The 18558-nt window shown below is 37.2% G+C and overlaps 1 protein-coding gene across 4 annotated transcripts in view; it reads left to right on the forward strand.

Moving 5' to 3' along the window:
• The window catches only part of LOC105397812 (venom peptide isomerase heavy chain), a 90872-nt gene that overhangs the window by 825 nt on the left and 71489 nt on the right, over window positions 1-18558 (forward strand). Inside the window, exons 1-6 of one of the 4 annotated variants that reach the window (XM_048629646.1) lie at window positions 1736-2019; window positions 2377-2513; window positions 8352-8523; window positions 9346-9462; window positions 9978-10124; window positions 15127-15474. The exons of 1 other annotated variant lie outside the window; for it this stretch is intronic. In XM_048629646.1, the coding sequence (XP_048485603.1) occupies window positions 1795-2019; window positions 2377-2513; window positions 8352-8523; window positions 9346-9462; window positions 9978-10124; window positions 15127-15432 (1104 nt within the window). In that variant the 5' untranslated portion in view covers window positions 1736-1794 and the 3' untranslated portion in view covers window positions 15433-15474. Of the gene's footprint in view, window positions 1-1735; window positions 2020-2376; window positions 2514-8351; window positions 8524-9345; window positions 9463-9977; window positions 10125-15113; window positions 15475-18558 lie in introns of those variants that run through there. 2 more of the 4 variants (XM_048629647.1, XM_048629644.1) reach the window with 2 other exon arrangements.

The following is an 18558-nucleotide window of genomic DNA, read 5'->3' on the forward strand; positions in this document are numbered from 1 at the left end:
GAAGACTAAACATAGCCGGTTTAAGGCCGGCTTTAGACTCTTGAATTGTTTATAAAAACTAGATCTACCTTTAAATAGCAAATTCATGGAACATCTCTTTCCAAGTACCCTGTATAGGTTGTAATTTTTTTTCGTTTAGTGTACGTATACATCATGTATTGTGTAGGTACTTAGGTAATAAATACTATGTCCATCTTATTAATGCTTTTTTGACATAAGCTTATGTCTGGTAATGGTAAGTAAAGTTGGTTTTTGATGTAGGTATATGTACATCTTTTTTTGATTATATACAACTAGGGCATGCAATACCGGAATTATTTTCAATACTTACCGGTATTGAGTTCCGGTATTACAACTCAATACCGGGATACCGGTATTAGACATCCTTGTAATAAATGGCATATATTGTGTTTAAAGGTCGTATAGGTCATTATAAAACAAGAAACTCAGAATCATATTCTGTATTTTGCTGTAGATTTTTATGAGAATTGAGTATTACAGTTTTAATTTTAGAATAGGTACATTATTTTTTACATTTAGTGTTTGTATAAATAAGCGTTATAAGCTATGGGACAGCTTGAGAAGTGATGTCGGTAACATTGAACGGTTATTTTATAATTAGCTAGAATCACTAGAATATCTAGTAAACCATTTTCATACCACGAAGCATGAAGCCGTAATTTGTGTCCACCCAGAGTACAAAAAAACATTGTTGGTACCACCCTATTCAGGGTAAAATGTTATAATGTCACCTGAAGGGGAAATACTTACGTACTCTTAATAATGTATAAAGAAAATTATAATGAAAAAAAACGTTCTTTTTTTTTACACTCGGTAATGTAACTGCATAAAATCTGTGAAAGTTGCGCCTGTACTTTTAGGTAAGATTTCATTGTTTTACTTTTATGTCAAAGGGATTGCATCCTATAATTTTATTATTTACCGTAACGATCGATGACTCGATGATCAGACTGACCGATCAACAGACGTGTGGTCGCTGTAGAGATTTGTCTGCAGATGCATTCGCGTACGTCTGCAGATGCATCCACAGACGTGTAGTGGAGCCATTATGTTTACTGTCTCGCAACAATTTTCTTTATAAAATTCAAACTGCGCAGTATGGCGAGGTTTATTATTTTTCTATTCGAGCTTAATTATAAAAATATTTACTGATAGCAAAGAGGAAGAAAAGAAATATTTTTGGCAATATAGATATTACTTTTTTTGCACTCAGTACTAAAGACAAATGTCATTTAACCCAGGTGTCTAGTTATCTCGCCCGCCTTGTAGATTACATGAGTTTATTTAAACCGCAAGGACGATTTACATTATAACATTATACCATAGATGGAAGCAAAGTAATAAGTACAGTGTCACAAACTTATCTGTTCCGGTGAGAGCTCACGTAAATGTCTAATACATATTTCTTCATTCTATAAGATTTTAAATTTGCCAGTAGTGGTAATTCGCTCTTGTGGTTTTAATAAACCCATCTAATCTATATACCAATATATAATTCAGTAGTAAGTAATGAGATACTTATGGATCAATTAAGTTCGCTCTCACCGGAACAGATAAGTTTGTCGCACTTTAATATTATTATTATTAACTGTGAGATTTTGTGATTTTGGTAAATGCAAACCTTAGAACAAGGCGTACCCGAGTGTAAACAGCCAAAATAGCACAGAGAAAAAAAACACAAATATAGTACCTATCAAAATCAGCTGAGGCTACCACCTATCAGCTTTGTATAAAAAGAAGAAAATGAATTCATCACGAATTCACTTATAGAATATGTATGTTGAAAATATGTATTATTTGAAATCATTTTATATTATTTTAAGCCTTTTATTTAGCTTAGAACTATTAAGAGCACAAAACCTCAATATGACCACTAATATAACCACTACGCGTCTAAATGAAAATAAGGAGCTGCTAGCGAATGAGGTGAATGACGAACAAATTACTCGACGAGTGGTAAATGGAGTTGAAGCCAGGCTCGGGCAAGTACCATTCTATGTAAGTTATATTATAGTTCTTATAGTCACATCATCACGATCCATCATGTCCCCACTGCTGGGGCACGGGTATCCTTGCAATGACGGAAGGTTTTGAGGCCTAGTCCACCACGCTGGCCTAGTGCGGGTTGGAGGACCCCAACACAAGCAACCTTGTACTGAGAGAGTTGTCGGGTAAGTGGGAAACCCGACTGTGAGATATTTTTCAAGCTGCTCGAAGGCCTCTGACTAGGCTTAACGACTGCTGCCGAAGCAGCAACCGGGACCCACGGCTTAACGTGCCGTCCGAAGCACGGAAGCGTCCGGAAAAGAACGGATCGAAAATTGATCAGTATATTATAATGCTGGTGCTTAACAGGTGGCACTCAAGAGGGTTGAGGTAGTGTGGACGGACGGGGTGTTGTACTACGTTACATTCTGCGGGGGCGCCCTCGTGGCTCCAACCAAGATTGTCACGGCGGCGCACTGCTTCCTCGAGACGAAAATGATATGCGAGTACTAAACTTACTTACACCCCCCTTATTATATAGCGAATACTAAACATAGCCGGTTTAAGGCCGGCTTTAGACTCTTGAATTGTTTATAAAAAACTAGATCTACCTTTAAATAGCAAATTCATGGAACATCTCTTTCCAAGTACCCTGTATAATTTGTATTTTTTTTTAGTTTAGTGTACGTATACATCATGTATTGTGTAGGTACTTAGGTAATAAATACTATGTCCATCTTATTAATGCTTTTTTGACATTAGCTTATGTCTGGTAAGTAAAGTTGGTTTTTGATGTAGGTATATGTACATATTTTTTTGATTATATACAACTAGGGCATGCAATACCGGAATTATTTTCAATACTTACCGGTATTGAGTTCCGGTATTACAACTCAATACCGGGATACCGGTATTAGACTTCCTTGTAATAAATGGCATATATTGTGTTTAAAGGTCGTATAGGTCATTATAAAACAAGAAACTCAGAATCATATTCTGTATTTTGCTGTAGATTTTTATGAGAATTGAGTATTACAGTTTTAATTTTAGAATACATAATTTTTTTACATTTAGTGTTTGTATAAATAAGCGTTATAAGCTATGGGACAGCTTGAGAAGTGATGTCGGTAACATTGAACGGTTATTTTATAATTAGCTAGAATCACTACAATATCTAGTAAACCATTTTCATACCACGAAGCATGAAGCCGTAATTTGTGTCCACCCAGAGTACAAAAAAACATTGTTGGTACCACCCTATTCAGGGTAAAATGTTATAATGTCACCTGAAGGGGAAATACTTACGTACTCTTAATAATGTAGAAAGAAAATTACAATGAAAAAAAACCGTTCTTTTTTTTACACTCGGTTGCGCCTGTACTTTTAGGATCTTACCTAAAAGTACAGGCGCAACTTTCACAGATTTTATCCAGTTACATTACCGAGTGTAAAAAAAAAGAACGTTTTTTTTAATTGTTTTCCTTTTATGTCAAAGGGATTGCATCCTATAATTTTATTATTTACCCTAACGATCGATGCAACAAATAAAGCAGGGTCCAAACATATATCATTTTCCCGATCCTATCACCGTATGCGATCACCGTACCGTATCTGCGTATTGTATCAAGTACCGTATCAAGTTGTAGACGCCTCCGAATTACTCCATATCTGTATCTTTACAATAGTCATAATCCTTTGACAATCAGACAAAAACCGACACGACATGGGACGGGCCGTATAACAACGGCGTATCGAGATTGCGTATCATGATACGCGTATCATTAACCGTCCATATATGCGATCATGATACGCGTCGACGATACGGATACAGTGATCGTATCGGGCAAATGATACGTGTCTGAACCCGCCTTAAAAGTGTAGTAGGTACCATAGACTTAGTATATACTAGCGTATAGACGAACTGACAGCTCGATAAAACGTGACCAATTTTGATTTTTCAGTGTGTGCATTAGCTAGTGATGTACCTTTCTTTACTTTGGAGGACCATCGATAAGTTATTGAAGTTCGATGTTCGACCCTTGGAGAGAGTTGTTCCATAGACTGTTGTTGTCCAGATTATAATTTTGACATAGTGTAAAAAAATGCATAAATAAAAATAAAAACACATTTTTCATCGCTCCTTATTTTATTGACTTTTAAACAGAACAATCTTAGATAATTATATCATCTGTCTGACCCATATTACAGGCTCTGCCTCGGATGGCCGTGTCTGAGATGTTCCCACATATTTATTTATTTAACTGGTTCATTACAGTTTCGTTTCCTAAATTATTAAGTTTACATTCATTCTTAAGTCGAATTGCTGCAAATGGTAGAGTTCTTCTTTGGATTCCAACCAACTTGTCCAACTAATTTCAACGACTTTCGTCTTATTATAGTATCTATAGAGGGAATCTGTTGGACAAATTATAGAAAATAATTAGTTTATGTACCTTGCCCTGACAAAATGGTTCAGTTACGAGACGGTAAACGCAAGCTAGCATTTATTTTCATAGGTAACATTCAAGATAAAATATCGATAATGATATCGATTAATTTGAGTCAATCCCTAGCGTACATGTAAAATAATTTGATGAAAAATATATCCACTAAACCATGAAAATTATTAACAAATGGACTTCCGCATACACAAAATATGAAAGTAAACAACAGCATTGGCATTATTTTATATTCAATACAGGATAAAAGACAAATTTTAACAAAAAATAAACGCATCGTGGCAGTGATGACGATTTTGGTATTTACCTGTGAAAAGTGCAATTTTCAGGATTATTTCTATGATTAACGCCACAATCACTCGCAGAAGATGTTACCATTGTTGAATAAAATTAGATTTACTGAAAATAAACCACGATGTACGCAAAAAATCCAAAATACTAAGGTGTTGATTTTCCGCGTGCCCAATTGTGACGCCCTGTCATTCAAAACCAGTCACAGTTTCATTGAATTCGCAATCCTTTTCTATCTTGCCAAATTTCCGTAAGGCATTTTTTTTTTCTTCTCCCTCGCTCGCTTTGTCGGTCAATACGCTAGTATATACTAAGTCTATGGTAGGTACGGTCAGCATAAGTAGCTGTACACTTTTGTACCTTGTCAAACTGACTTCATAACAAACCGTCAATGATTAAATAGGCAGTTTGTGCCTGAGGCCTGCCTCTATGGCCTAGTGGTAGAAGTTTCGCTTCATGACCCAGAGGTCCCGGATTCGACTCCCGGGTGGGACCATCAATTTGTGTTTCTAAATTGTGGTTCTAAGTTTGACATGGACATAGAAGGCTGATCACCTGATGTCCGGAACAGTGAAACGATCCATGCTGTCGGATGGGCATGTAAAGCAGTCGGTCCTGCGCCTAGCTCTCTCCAGTCGTGTCTGTCAATCCGTCCCATTGGGCTATGAGAGTGATCGAAATTCGACTAGGAGGACATTAGGCAGTTTGACAAGGTATAAAAGTGTACAGCTACTTATGCAGCTGACTGTACCTACTTATATTTTCTTTGAATAACATTTTCTATCTATTCTACATAATTAATGAGTACGTACAGTTCCCTAAAATTGATAATGCACATAGAAATCTTCGTCATTGTTCGGCAACGGTCGTATTCCCGAGCGTTAGAAAACTATTATGTATTTAGAGTGGTTAAGTGCATTTTCTTCATGAAATTTTAGTAGAATTATGTAATTGGTGCTAAAAGAGATAATTGATTTATCAGTAACGAAATTTGATTCGATAATTCATAATATTCCATAATATTAAAATTTACTTCGAAAATGTTACAGTAGGTACTTTTCAAGTGTCTTACTGAAGCTGATGTAAAGATGGATGAAAGAAGGTTTATATTATAAGGAGAAATGGATTTCAAACACAGGTTTATATAAAAAAATTGAAATCTCAGTTCAAAAGTATTTACAGCACTGATTATTTCACATTAATAAAAATGTTTACATTAAAATCTCAGTTCAAAAGTATTTACAGCGCTGATCATTCACAATAATATTACAATTACAAACTTGGTCTTTTGGGTGTGGCTTTATTGGCAAAGTGAAGTCTATCAATGTGACGCATATTTTATTCTTAAGAGGGAAGTATAGCACTTGCTCGTCCATACAAAAAGAGAAAACGTTTTACTACTACTAAATATTATCCAATCTCCATGATTTTTTTGTATGTTATTGACACACGGAATAACTAGGTTTATAGCTTTTTCTTTTTTCTAAATTTTCTATAGATTCAACCTTATAGGCACCTCAAATAACGCAATTTTTGTGATAAAAACTTTGTTGAATCAAACCGTTTGTTGGACAAAAACAATGTATTTTAAAAAAAAGCGAAAGCTATAAACCTATAATACCTATATTATGCTGAAGCGATTGACATCAAAATCAAAGAGATTGGTTGATATTTAGTTAGTGTAAAACGTTTTCTCCCGAAACCAGAATTTCATCAAGAAAAGTACCTATTATCGGTGGCGTGCTGCAGTGCATCTCTATCGCACCCGTGCCCGGGGCATGAGAGTACAAGCGATAGAAAATGTTTTCATAAATACCTATTTCGCTAGAATCGCGAAGGTATACTCTCCTCTTAAATGTGCCTCATAATATGGCATCGTCAAAAATAATTAAAGTTGAAATTAAATTCACATTTGAAAAAAATAACAAGAACGATGTGTAATTGCAGCTCTTTATAATTCCACAAAAGTAATAATTATTGATCTTGACCTTGAGACCCTTGACTGATCGGTGACAGCCACCGACCGCCCAAATTGTTTTCGATTATGTGTCACATGATATTGACTACTATTTCTTTCGAACAAGGATCAAAATGCAAGTGCTTTGTTTAAGGCACTGATTCGGGTGTTTCCGGGAATACGACAGTTTGCGAAGATTTGCATGCGCATTATTAATATGGGAGAACTGTATTTACGTAGTAATCCTTCATTTCAAAACTCGACTATGTATATGTCGCAGACATCTGGTTGAATCTTCTTTTTGATTGAATCACTAGCTCGTTCATTGAATGACGCTATTCAATTGTATGACTAGGCCGAACGTTGAACAAGCGTTACTAAACGTCCAACTAGTTAGCGGATTATAATATAGCCGTCTGAAAATCAGTCAGATGATTAAAATTTAGTTTAACGTTTTCCCACTGCGGCGCTAGTAGTCACCAAAACAAATATGACGTCAAACAGCTGGCACAGAAAGTGCCTGTATTGATATTTTTTTCAAATAAATTAGCTTTAAGTGTGAATTATAATATATATAAAGCTAAAGCCTATTATTATGCCGCCGCCGGCTACTTTTAAGAAAAAAATTGAGGCGAAACTGGCTAATTATGAACTACAAAATCAAGGTATGCGTTGTTATTGTTTAGTTAATGTGTTTTTGTTGACTCTTGTCTGGTCATGTTCACCCTAACCAAACATTACAAAGTCGGCTGTATACCATTTAACGATTGACATTCGCTCAATGGCGTTCAGTCAAGACGTCGAACGTTGCATTCAACGACTTGACGAGTGGTCCTTTAGTCATTTAATGAGGCGTTTGTAAAAAAAATAAGTTAACATTATTGGAGAAACATACAGTGTGTTGTTTTTCGAACCCGACAAACCGTGGATTCTACGAGTAATTACGGAGCGGTGGTAGATCAGTCGGATAAGCCCCCGCTTCTCACGCAAGAGATGTGGGTTCGAATCCCGGCGCTGACATGTACCAATGAGTTCCTTTAACATAAGTACAATGTATACCATCGCTCTTACGGTGAAGGAAAACACCGTGAGGAAACCTGTGGTGGGAACAGGTTCTCTACAACAACGACGCTTGAAAAATAAACATTCAGAACTTGTAAATTTTAGACTAAATAGAAGTAGGTACTATTAAAAATAGTGAGTTCTTATTCTGAGTTTATTACTCACTTTTTAACTACTCGTATTATTATTTCATTTATTAGTGTGTATGTGTGTCAGTGTATTGTTAGTGTATAGTTATTTGTAATGTGTGTTGTCAACATTAGATTAGATTAGATTAGTATTTATTAGTATTAAGTATTTACTGTATTTGTATGTTTGTATTTGTTTGTTTCATGTGTTACAATGTTTTATGGACGTGGTCTGAAATAAAATTTTATTCTATTCTATTCTATTCTATTACTTCAACCTCTTCGCTCTCTGTGTGCCATATTTGACGTTCGGTACACTATGTTGTAACGACATCTATCGGATTGTACAAAAACTCAACTGACAGACTGAACGAACTAGTGATTCAATCGAATAGCAGATTCAACCAGATGACTGCGACATAGTTATATACTAGAAAATCCTTTCAGATATCCGAAATACAAGGCAATGACTTTAAGTGATACGTTTGCCGTAATGGGCCAGTTGACTAACCACATTAAGTACTCCCCTAAAAAGAAGTACAAAGGACAATGGCGAAAACTTAAAAACTTCACCTATCATTCGGGATATTATTTTCCATTCAACGACATTGGAATTTTGGTATTATTTCTTTCTTTATAAATTTCTGTGAGCCCCTTCGGCATGACAAACAACAATAACGAATACCGGATGGTACTATTTCAAAGAAAACACTAGTATAAGTGAATGGAGATGTTTTAGGTATGGTTTACCAACGTTTGTTACACTTTCACAAATATTTAAATATCTGAATATAAACAAGATGCACGAACACGTAACCCGTTTTCTAAAACTACTTGATATAATTATAGTGACCTGTAGCTCGCGACAACTCGGTGCTAACTGACATCGGGGATCCATGGAGCAGTGGATCTAGCCCGGTGACAAGCTACCGGGCAGACGAACGTTGTCCCCCCCTGTAGCTAACCACGCGCCACTACGAATCCATACCCAAGTCCGGATCCACTAGCAAGCTAGTGGAGGGCTCGAGATCCGGACGCCCGTAGTACCCTGGTCCAAACAGCCGGACTCGTTATTCCGGCTGCGCAACCCCGCACACCTCGGGTCCTGGTGGTGGGTGATTTTGCACAAAAATAAAAGGTTAACATCCCATTCACAAAAGATGTTCGCTGTTCGAGCCTTACTATTAGAATTATGAGACTTACAAGCCATTCTGGCGCCACAACGCCAATCGAAAAAAAATCATAACTTCCGTTTGAAAGCATTTTTTTCAAGAACTGCCACGTTTCACGCCCTCTTCGTGCTAATTCAATTACTTTGAACTTACCTCCCAATACCTAGATGATTGTGGTAGCTGAGTTCGTTTCCGCCAGATACGGCCGTTTTTAACATAAATTTTTAAGGTAGTTATACAATAGCAGGTAATCAAAATTGTGATTCCAGTTTACAACAAAACCGTTTATATTAAATCAGAAAGTGAACATAATCAACTATGCACGGAGGCACAAGGACTACACTGGGCACTGCACTGTTGCAGGAATGGGAGAAACTGAAGAAAAGGTGAGAACCTAGTTCCAGTAACAATAGCACCAAATTACTCTTAACGGAAAAGACTAGCTTTGACGCCGTCTGCAATATTGCAGTACATTAAGGCCCGGGTCTCCTATTTACTCCGTAGTAAATAGGAGACCCGGGCCTAAACTAGATTTAATTTATATCTATCTAAATAACTGCCTATGTGGTCTAGTGGTGGAAGCTCTGCTTCATAACCTGCTGCTGCTACAGGTCCCGGGTTCGATTCCCCGGTGAGGCCTTCAATTTTTGTTTTCATATTGAGGTTCCAAGTTTAGTTAGAACATAGTGAAATGATACACATCATGCTAACAGATATAAGTAATATTACAGCTGTCGGTTGGAAAATTTAGAGACTATTGCGTAGGTAGCTTATCTTAATGAGATTAACCACCGTAATCAAAATTCGTCTACGAGGACTTTATGTGGACACTCTGGATAAATCTGTCCTACAACATTTCAAATTAATCCATTGGCTATTTTAAAAACTCTATTAATTTCAGGAGGAATCACTAGTATTACTAATTGCCCCGGTGGAGGTCATCGGCACAAACGATTGTAAAAGCTTGATTGGGATGAATTATAATTATGAACAAAAAAACATTTACAGAATGATATGCAGCACGATATACAAAACGAATACTGGCGAGGTAGCTATTACAATAAAAAACAGAAAATTCATAAACAGCATTTTAAGTTAAGAGAACGATTTAAAGGATTATTGTTATGGTCACCGGCGTCACAGCAAATATTATAAGGCCCTTCTTCCATTACGATACGCCCGCGCGACTCCAGTCTCGAAGACTAGTCGCCACGAAGTATCTAACATCGTAATCTATTACACTTACTAGCTGACCCATTGCGAGCTTCGCTTCGCCTTAGAATGGCGCTAATAAGTCGTGACAAAAGTTCTCCGTCGCACTCACTCTTGAAGCTGCGCGATGTGAGTGACGGTGATGCAAAACTTTTGTCACGTCTTAAGGGCCCGTACAGGGTGACGTGCCGCGCCAATTTTGGGTTTTCAATGCTCTTCACACAGCACACGCAGTGACACGCACACATGTAAGTTTGCACAGTGGGTCGATAAACTTTTTCTCGCCAACTTTATTGACAATTATGTTCAAGTACATTTTGGGTGATTTTAGGGTAAGTAAGTATAATTCTTACTTACACTGGTAGGCACCAGGAAAGAGTAGAAATTAATAGGGGTGCCACTTTACTCTATACTCGGAACCCGATTAGCTTTCTCAAACAAATGTGGTATTTACTTGTAGAAAGGTAACTAAAAGTATTAAAGTGTAGATAATAAGTTTCGGGCATCCTCCAGCCAACTGAACCCCGACGACAAAGCAAAGTAAATACATAGTGTCGCAAAAGGGCTATACTAAGCCAAAAGGGGATGACTCAAGGGGTCATTCTGAACAACTTTTGTTCTACGAGATTTGCAAATTCGCGAAAAAAAATATTCGTTTTCCATGGTAAAAAGTCACATGTCCAACAAAGTTTCTATGAAAAATTTTGTTAATTTCGAAAACTCGTAGAGCAAAAGTTCAGAATGACACCCTGTCTTACTCCTTTTTACCCGACTGCCGAAGGAGGAGGGTAATGTTTTTTGATTGTATGTATGTATATATGTATGTTTGTCTGTTTCTTTGTTCCCTCCTGTAGCCTAAACGGCTTGATAGATTTTGATGTATGAGGTATTGTTAGAAGCGTATTGATGGCGCGATGGCTATAGGCTATGTGACGTTCCATTAAAATGTACATAGCGCCCTCTTGAGGACATAACGTGATGATCGAAAAAATAATAATTCAACTTTGCCGTGTAAGGTATCAAATGAAAGGACTTGATTTTCACATTACAAAAATATGCATATTGAAGGTATTTAAATAACAACACCAAAATTATTGAAATAAAAAATGATCATGAACTACCTACCGACGTAAAATTTCATAAAATAAAAACAACTAAAAAGTTACAAATAAAAAAATACAATTATAAAAAACCGACTTCAAAAAACCACTAAAATGTAAGAAATAATTTAAGGTTTACACAAATTATATGTGACAGTACAAATATACCTAAGCAGGAACTGTTCTTTTTTGATGTTGGTGCGGTCTGCGGTGACAAAGTAATCTGAAGAAATATGGCACCAACTTCAAAAAAGAACAGTTCCTGCTTAGGTATATTTGTACTGTCACATATAATTTGTGTAAACCTTAAATTATTTCTTACATTTTAGTGGTTTTTTGAAGTCGGTTTTTTAATTTTTTTAATTATTATTTTATTTTATAGTTTTTAGTTTATTTGCAATAATTTTTAATCAAAAGTAAGATGCAAATGATTCCAAAAAGTCCTACTAATCAATACGAATCATTCAAGCCTAAACACGAGGTAGTTGCTATATACCGTTGAGGAGTTCCCTTGACTGTCACCGCCCTTTTTCTCAGAAACGGGTAAAGATATCAAGCTTATATTTCGCATAGATGGGGAGTACCCCATAAAAAATATTATGGCACTCCCTGTCCCACACAAGTAAATTGGGGCTTATATTTTTTCCAGTTATTTTGATGTGTATCCTTTTTTTTCTTTGTTGTTTTATATAAGTATGTGTTTCTTTTCTTTAAATCTGTATTTTTTTGTTGTTGCTGTCTATGTGTCGAAAAAATGTATCTTTATCTTCAAATCACGCCATCTATCGTTTGTTTTTTTTTGTGGCTACTGTCTATAGAAGAAATTCCGTCATTGACGATTTTACGTTACGAATTTATTTTTATTTATTTTATTTTTATTTTTACATTTTCGTGGAAAATCAACAGCATTTTGTTAATAAATAATTATTACTTATGAACACATAACAACTTGATGCCATTAACAGAATGAACTTAGTAAACCCAGTAAACCTAACACATCCTGAGGAAAAACAAAATCTCTTTCTCTCTCTCTGAAAAACATACTTAATAGCCCAAACTCGATGCTTTTAGCTATTAACATCTTTGAAATAAAATTGAGCCACCACCGTGTTACTGCCCTCATCAGATCCTCACGAGACCATACCTCAACCAGCACCAAGAGACTGTATTTTTGATCCCTAACCTAATGTTCGTGCGTATTGTCATCACTTAGATCCATTCGCTATATTCCTGCTCCTCATCAGACCTTTACGAGACTGTAATATCACGAGAATATTGCACACTATCTAATTTAATTTAATGTATTGAATATACTGGAAGAATTATGCTTCCTCAATTTCAAATCAAATTATGTTGGTGTCATAAAAGTTGAAAAAGTGCAATGACAACCAATGTGCAGTGATTTTGTATCTGTACACGATAAGATCGCGAGCTGTCAGTGCTGCCTAAACCGACGTGACCCTTCTTTGGAGGCCAGCGGCCAACTGAGTCAAACGTCACTTGTGTTTATGATTTTATAACACAGAAAGCCGCCATAGACATTTGTATGAAGATTTGAGGGAAAAAAATTGCTCAAGTTTGGGATTAATTTACACAAAATAAATGTGTGTTTATTAAAAAACAAGGTATTTAGCGCCTAGTCCAAGCCTTTAACTTTATAATATGATAAAAATCATATGAAAATTCTTAATAATTACGACACAGTTGTTACAATACGGGAGTGTGATTGACTGGTTTTTCTTGATATTCTGAAATTAATTTACAGTTATCCATAATCATTTACTTAAATTCGAATGATTCAGCACCTAGCTAGACTCTTCAACAACCTGTGTGATTTTTTTCAAGGCTGTAGAGCATCATTTACTACATAATTCTATGACAATGCCAACCCTCGATTCCCTATTGCAGACCCTTAAATGCGCTCCGTACTAGCTCTTCAGGTACCTATTACTCAAAAAAACTTATCTGCAATAGGACTGCAAACCAAACGCGAAGTCCGAGTTCACACGACTGCACGCCGACTGCAATTATTGGACTGCAATCGGACTTCGCTACTACTAATGTACTCCCTTGCGGGGTAGGCAGAGGTGCATTGCTGCACCCACTTTTCGCCAGAGTTTATGTTGGTCCCAATGTAATAGGGGGCGGGCCTATTGCCATTTCACGGGCACATCCAAGACCCGAGAACAAATATCTGTGTTTAAACAAATATCTGCCCCAGCCGGGAATCGAACCCGGGCCCTTCGGCTCAGTAGTCAGCGTCATTAACCATTAACCACTACGCCATTCAGTCGTCTAACCACAGACAACACTTCAGAAATAATAATTTGTGTCTCGAATTGACAGATGACCGCTGTTTCAAATTAAATCACAATTATTTATTTTTTCTCTATGAATTAAATCCTGATTGTTCACAAACAACCAAAATAATCAATGACTTATTACAATACAACACAACACAACACAATAATCTATACTTGCATACCATAAAAAAACTTAAATCTAACTTAAATAATAGAGATGCACAAATGGCGGTCTTATACATAAAAGCGTTCCAGACAACTGTTGCAAGACAAATTAAAACATAAAAAAATTAAGTATCCAACTAGTATTATACTCGAGTATCGTACCCTACAAGTACCTATCGTAATGGGAGAAGGGCCTATGCATTGACATATATATTACTGCGTAAGGACAGGCCAAACCACTCAAGAAAATGGCACCCGCGCGTTGGCCCTAAAATAGACATTTTAGGGCCAACGGTCCTCAGTCGACAGTTGTCTGTGACGGAGAGATGAGTCTTTGTTTCTTGTGTAAATATGCCTATTTTTGTTGTGAAAGGCTACAAAAAGTATGATACGAAGGTCAAAAAGGAATATGGAATATCGTATCATCCTTAATTAATAAATGAACACATTTTAAAGCGATAATTATTTTACTACCAAAGTCTACAATGGCCGCACGATGTAACCTTGTACGGACGTCCGCAAGCAACTCACTCATATTATTATGTACTTACTGTCCGGTGACGGTAAAATATGAACGCACGTACAAGGTTGCGTCGTCAGGATAAGTAGCTCGGCTCTGACGTAGTTCCAACAAATTATGACAGATGGCAGTTATTTTGCTTGTATGAAGAAGGTTTGAGTAAAATGTTCTGAAGGGCGTATCCTTCCTTTTGAAATCATTGGGCCTATGCGTAACGTAAACGGATCGTCTTTCTTTTCTACCTACTATCATCCAGGCGTTTTCGCGAGCTCGCGATAGAAGAAAAGAAAGGCGATCCGTTTACGTTAAGTACACTTATAATATGTGCTCTGACCAGCCAACGATGGAATCCAAGATTCTCTGAATGTTTAAAAAAGCTTTAAATTTTATTAGAAAACAAATATTAAGGAAATATTATGCTTAGGTACTATTCTTTCCAGCAACAGTGGTCGTGCTTATGATGATATGATAGTAATGAGAATCCTACTTCCTACTTAATATAATAGTATTATAAAAGCGACTTGTGTGTGTATGTGTGAATATTATGTGTGTGTGTATGTTTGTTACTACTTCACGTCAAAACGGCTAAACCGATTTTAATGAAATTTGGTATGGAATTAGCTGACACCCTGGGTTAACACATAGGCTACTATTTATTGCGGAATTCCCACAGGAAAACTTTTTAAGGTGAAGTGAAGCTCGCGGGAACAGCTAGTATATTAATAAATCTGTATAAGTTTTTATTCCTAGGGTGACTCCGGAGGACCGTTGTTTTGCATCAACACCGGAGAAGAAGGAGAATCATCATTTGGCATCCTAGTAGGAGTTGTAGCTGGTGAAATGGAACAATTTGAAAAACAAAATAGTATTGCAGTTTACACGAGGATCTCACATTTTGCAGATTATATAGATAGAAACGAAGCGAGACCAATGATGCAACACACATTTCACTCAATTCACATTGTTACGAGTATCGGGATCTTGATATTCAGACTTTCAGACTATGTTTTCTGTAGACCTTCCCTTAGTGAAACTTTTGTCTTCGATGTATTTTAAGGTCAATTATTAAATTTTTAATAAAGATATTTGTTTTTTTTATATCGTTTTTTTTGTAAAGTACGTTTCCCTTTATTTAAGGGCCGGTACAGGTGACGTGCCGCGCCAAATTTGGGTTTTCAATGCTCTTCACACAGCACACGCAGTGACACGCACACATGTAAGTTTTTACAGTGGGTCGATAAACTTTTACTCGCCAACTTTATTGACAATTATGTTCAAGTACATTTTGGGTGATTTTAGGGTAAGTATAATTTTTACTTACACTGGTAGGCACCAGGAAAGAGTAGAAATTAATAGGGTGCCACTTTACTCCATACTCGGAATCGGAACCCGATTAGCGTTCTCAAACAAATGTGCTATTTACTTGTAGAAAGGTAACTACAAGTATTAAAGTGTAGATAATAAGTTTCGGACATCCTCCAGCCAACTGAACCCCGACGACAAAGCAAAGTAAATACAGAGTGTCGCAAAAGGGCTATACTAAGCCTAATCTTTATTGCCCAAAAGTCGTTTCGCATAACTCGTAAGGTCTAAACTTTTTTAGCCGAATCATGACTTCGCCAAGACTTATGTGGCCTAAGGCTCGTTTCGCCTAAAACTCTTTTGGCACAATCTTGAAACATCTAAGTATCGTTTGCTCAAATTAATTTTAGTGAAGGTATAATTTTATTTCTCCTAATATTATGTTAAAAAAATAAATATAATGTAGTAAATGTACAAATTTACCTACATTCCGAAAATCACGATATCGAATGAACATTTTAACGATTATAAACGCCATTAAATCCCATGGGATCGAAACCTAAAGATAGGTGCGACGACGAGCAAAGCGAGGAGGAGCGTGTTAGGTGCACATGTTCGTCAAAAGCAAAACGGAGCGCAGCGAAGCGGAGCGCAGCGAAGCGGAGCGGAGCGTCTCCCACATAGCGGAAACAATACATAATATTGTAATATTATTTGATCTAGGCACCAGTTTGCGCTATGTAGGGATTATTTTGTATAACATGTGCCATAGCATTATTAGACTATTCAAGATTTGACCATATCATTATTAGGCTAAAAAAGATTATGCAAAATAACTTTTTACTAAACGAGATTAATGCCGTACGATTTTCGGCGAAACGAGACTTTGACCAAACGTTACTATGCAATACGAGATTAGAAAAATCTATTTTAGGCCAAAAAAGGTAGAACCGTTTTTAGATTGTATGTTTGTATGTATTTTTAAGCGTTAAAATATTGACTTACTATGTTATATTTTCTAGGATTCGCTTAAATTAAAATCATGAAGCCATGCGCAATTTATGCTTGAGAACAAGATGCCGGTAAACGTCAGAGAACGCTCAGTCCATAGACAAGACATGTCATAGACAACTTTCTTCTATTCTGTGTTATTCCTCGAGATAAGAGTGCGGCCACAAAGCTGTTGTGAATAATTCCTTCTAACAGTTCGGCCATCCTGATTCTCCTGCGTCCTCGTAGGAGTAGTTGATGCTCATGCTTACAATGAGATTCTTCATAGCTCTGAAAAGTTCTGCAGGCAACATATAGGCCCCGTAGACAACATGCGTAGGCCCCCAAGCTGTGAGTATCACGTTACCCCAAGCTCTAAGCCCAGAAGGCAATGTTAGTAGGCGCCGAAGGTAATGAGCGTTGGCCCCACAGGCAACATGTTAAGCCCCGTAGGCATTGTGTCTGGGCCCTGTAGGCAACATCTTCAGGCACCGTAGGCATTGTGTCTAGGCCCCGTAGGCATTGAGTCTAGGCCCCGAAGGCATTATGTCTAGGCCCCGAAGGCATTATGTCTAGGCCCCGTAGGCATTATGTCTAGGCCCCGTAGGCATTGTCTAGACCCCGTAGGCATTAGTCTAGGCCCCGTAGGCATTATGTCCAGGCCCCGTAGGCATTATGTCTAGGCCCCACAGGCAACATGTTCAGGCCCCATAGGCATAGTGTCTAGGCCCCGTAGGCAACACATTTGTGCTGTGTAGGCCCCAAAGGCAAGCACACTTATGCTGTGTAGGCCCCGAAGGCAAGCACGATTATGCTATGTAGGCCCCAAAGGCAAGCACACTTATGCTGTGTAGGCCCCGAAGGCAAGCACGCTTATGCTGTGTAGGCCCCAAAGGCAAGCACACTTATGCTGTGTAGGCCCCGAAGGCAAGCACACTTATGCTATGTAGGCCCCGAAGGCAAGCACAATAATAATGATATGATTTTGGTGTGATGAGGCCCCGAAGGCAAGCACACTTAATTAAGTATTCTGTATAGGACTCATTGCTCAGTCAAGTATTCCTCTGATGAAAAGCTTCCCTCAGGCATTACTGTTCAATAAGTTACCTCAGCAGTTCTGTTGTGTATTTATCATATCAATCATAACTTAATTTAAGCTATTTTATTTCCATTATTATTATTACTTGACTTAAATTACTGGACGTTGGAGACTTTACCAATTTAGTAACAATATTTAATACAAACATTAGTATTAATTAAAACTTCTGCTTTATAAAATAACATACAATATTGCTTGTACTTTATGACTGTCTTTTCTTAGTTTAATTCCCAATCAAATTCAATGTGACAGATTAACCAATTTTCTAACTAAATAAATATGTGGGGACATCTCACACACGGCCATCCGACCCCAAGCTAGGCAGAACCTGTGTTATGGGTGTCGGACAGCTGATATATCTACACAAATACATAGATAGATAGATACTAAATATAAATATCAACACCCAAGACCCGAGTACAAATATCTGTCTTTAAACAAATATCTGCCCCAGCCGGGAATCGGACCCGGGACCATCGGCTCAGTAGTCAGGTCACTAACCACTACGCCATTCGGTCGTCTAAACTTCTTGGTATACTACACTTATCCAATGGCCTCACTATTCCTTAGCACCTTGATTACATCTTCCAATGCATCAATACGTCTGTCTTTCTCCCTTAACTTAGATTTATATCTCTTCTTATTATTATTGCTTGAAGAGGATGAACTAGAACTGCTATGTGAGCGCTTCTTATTTTTATTCCGCCCCATTAGTTTTAAATAATCACACCTTTAAGTAATTGTTAATTTAAGCTTAAGCTTTGCCCACTTAATTAAATGTTGCTCAAAAC

The sequence above is a fragment of the Plutella xylostella genome, chromosome 23 (genome assembly GCF_932276165.1).
Source record: "Plutella xylostella chromosome 23, ilPluXylo3.1, whole genome shotgun sequence".
Classification (NCBI taxonomy): domain Eukaryota; kingdom Metazoa; phylum Arthropoda; class Insecta; order Lepidoptera; family Plutellidae; genus Plutella; species Plutella xylostella.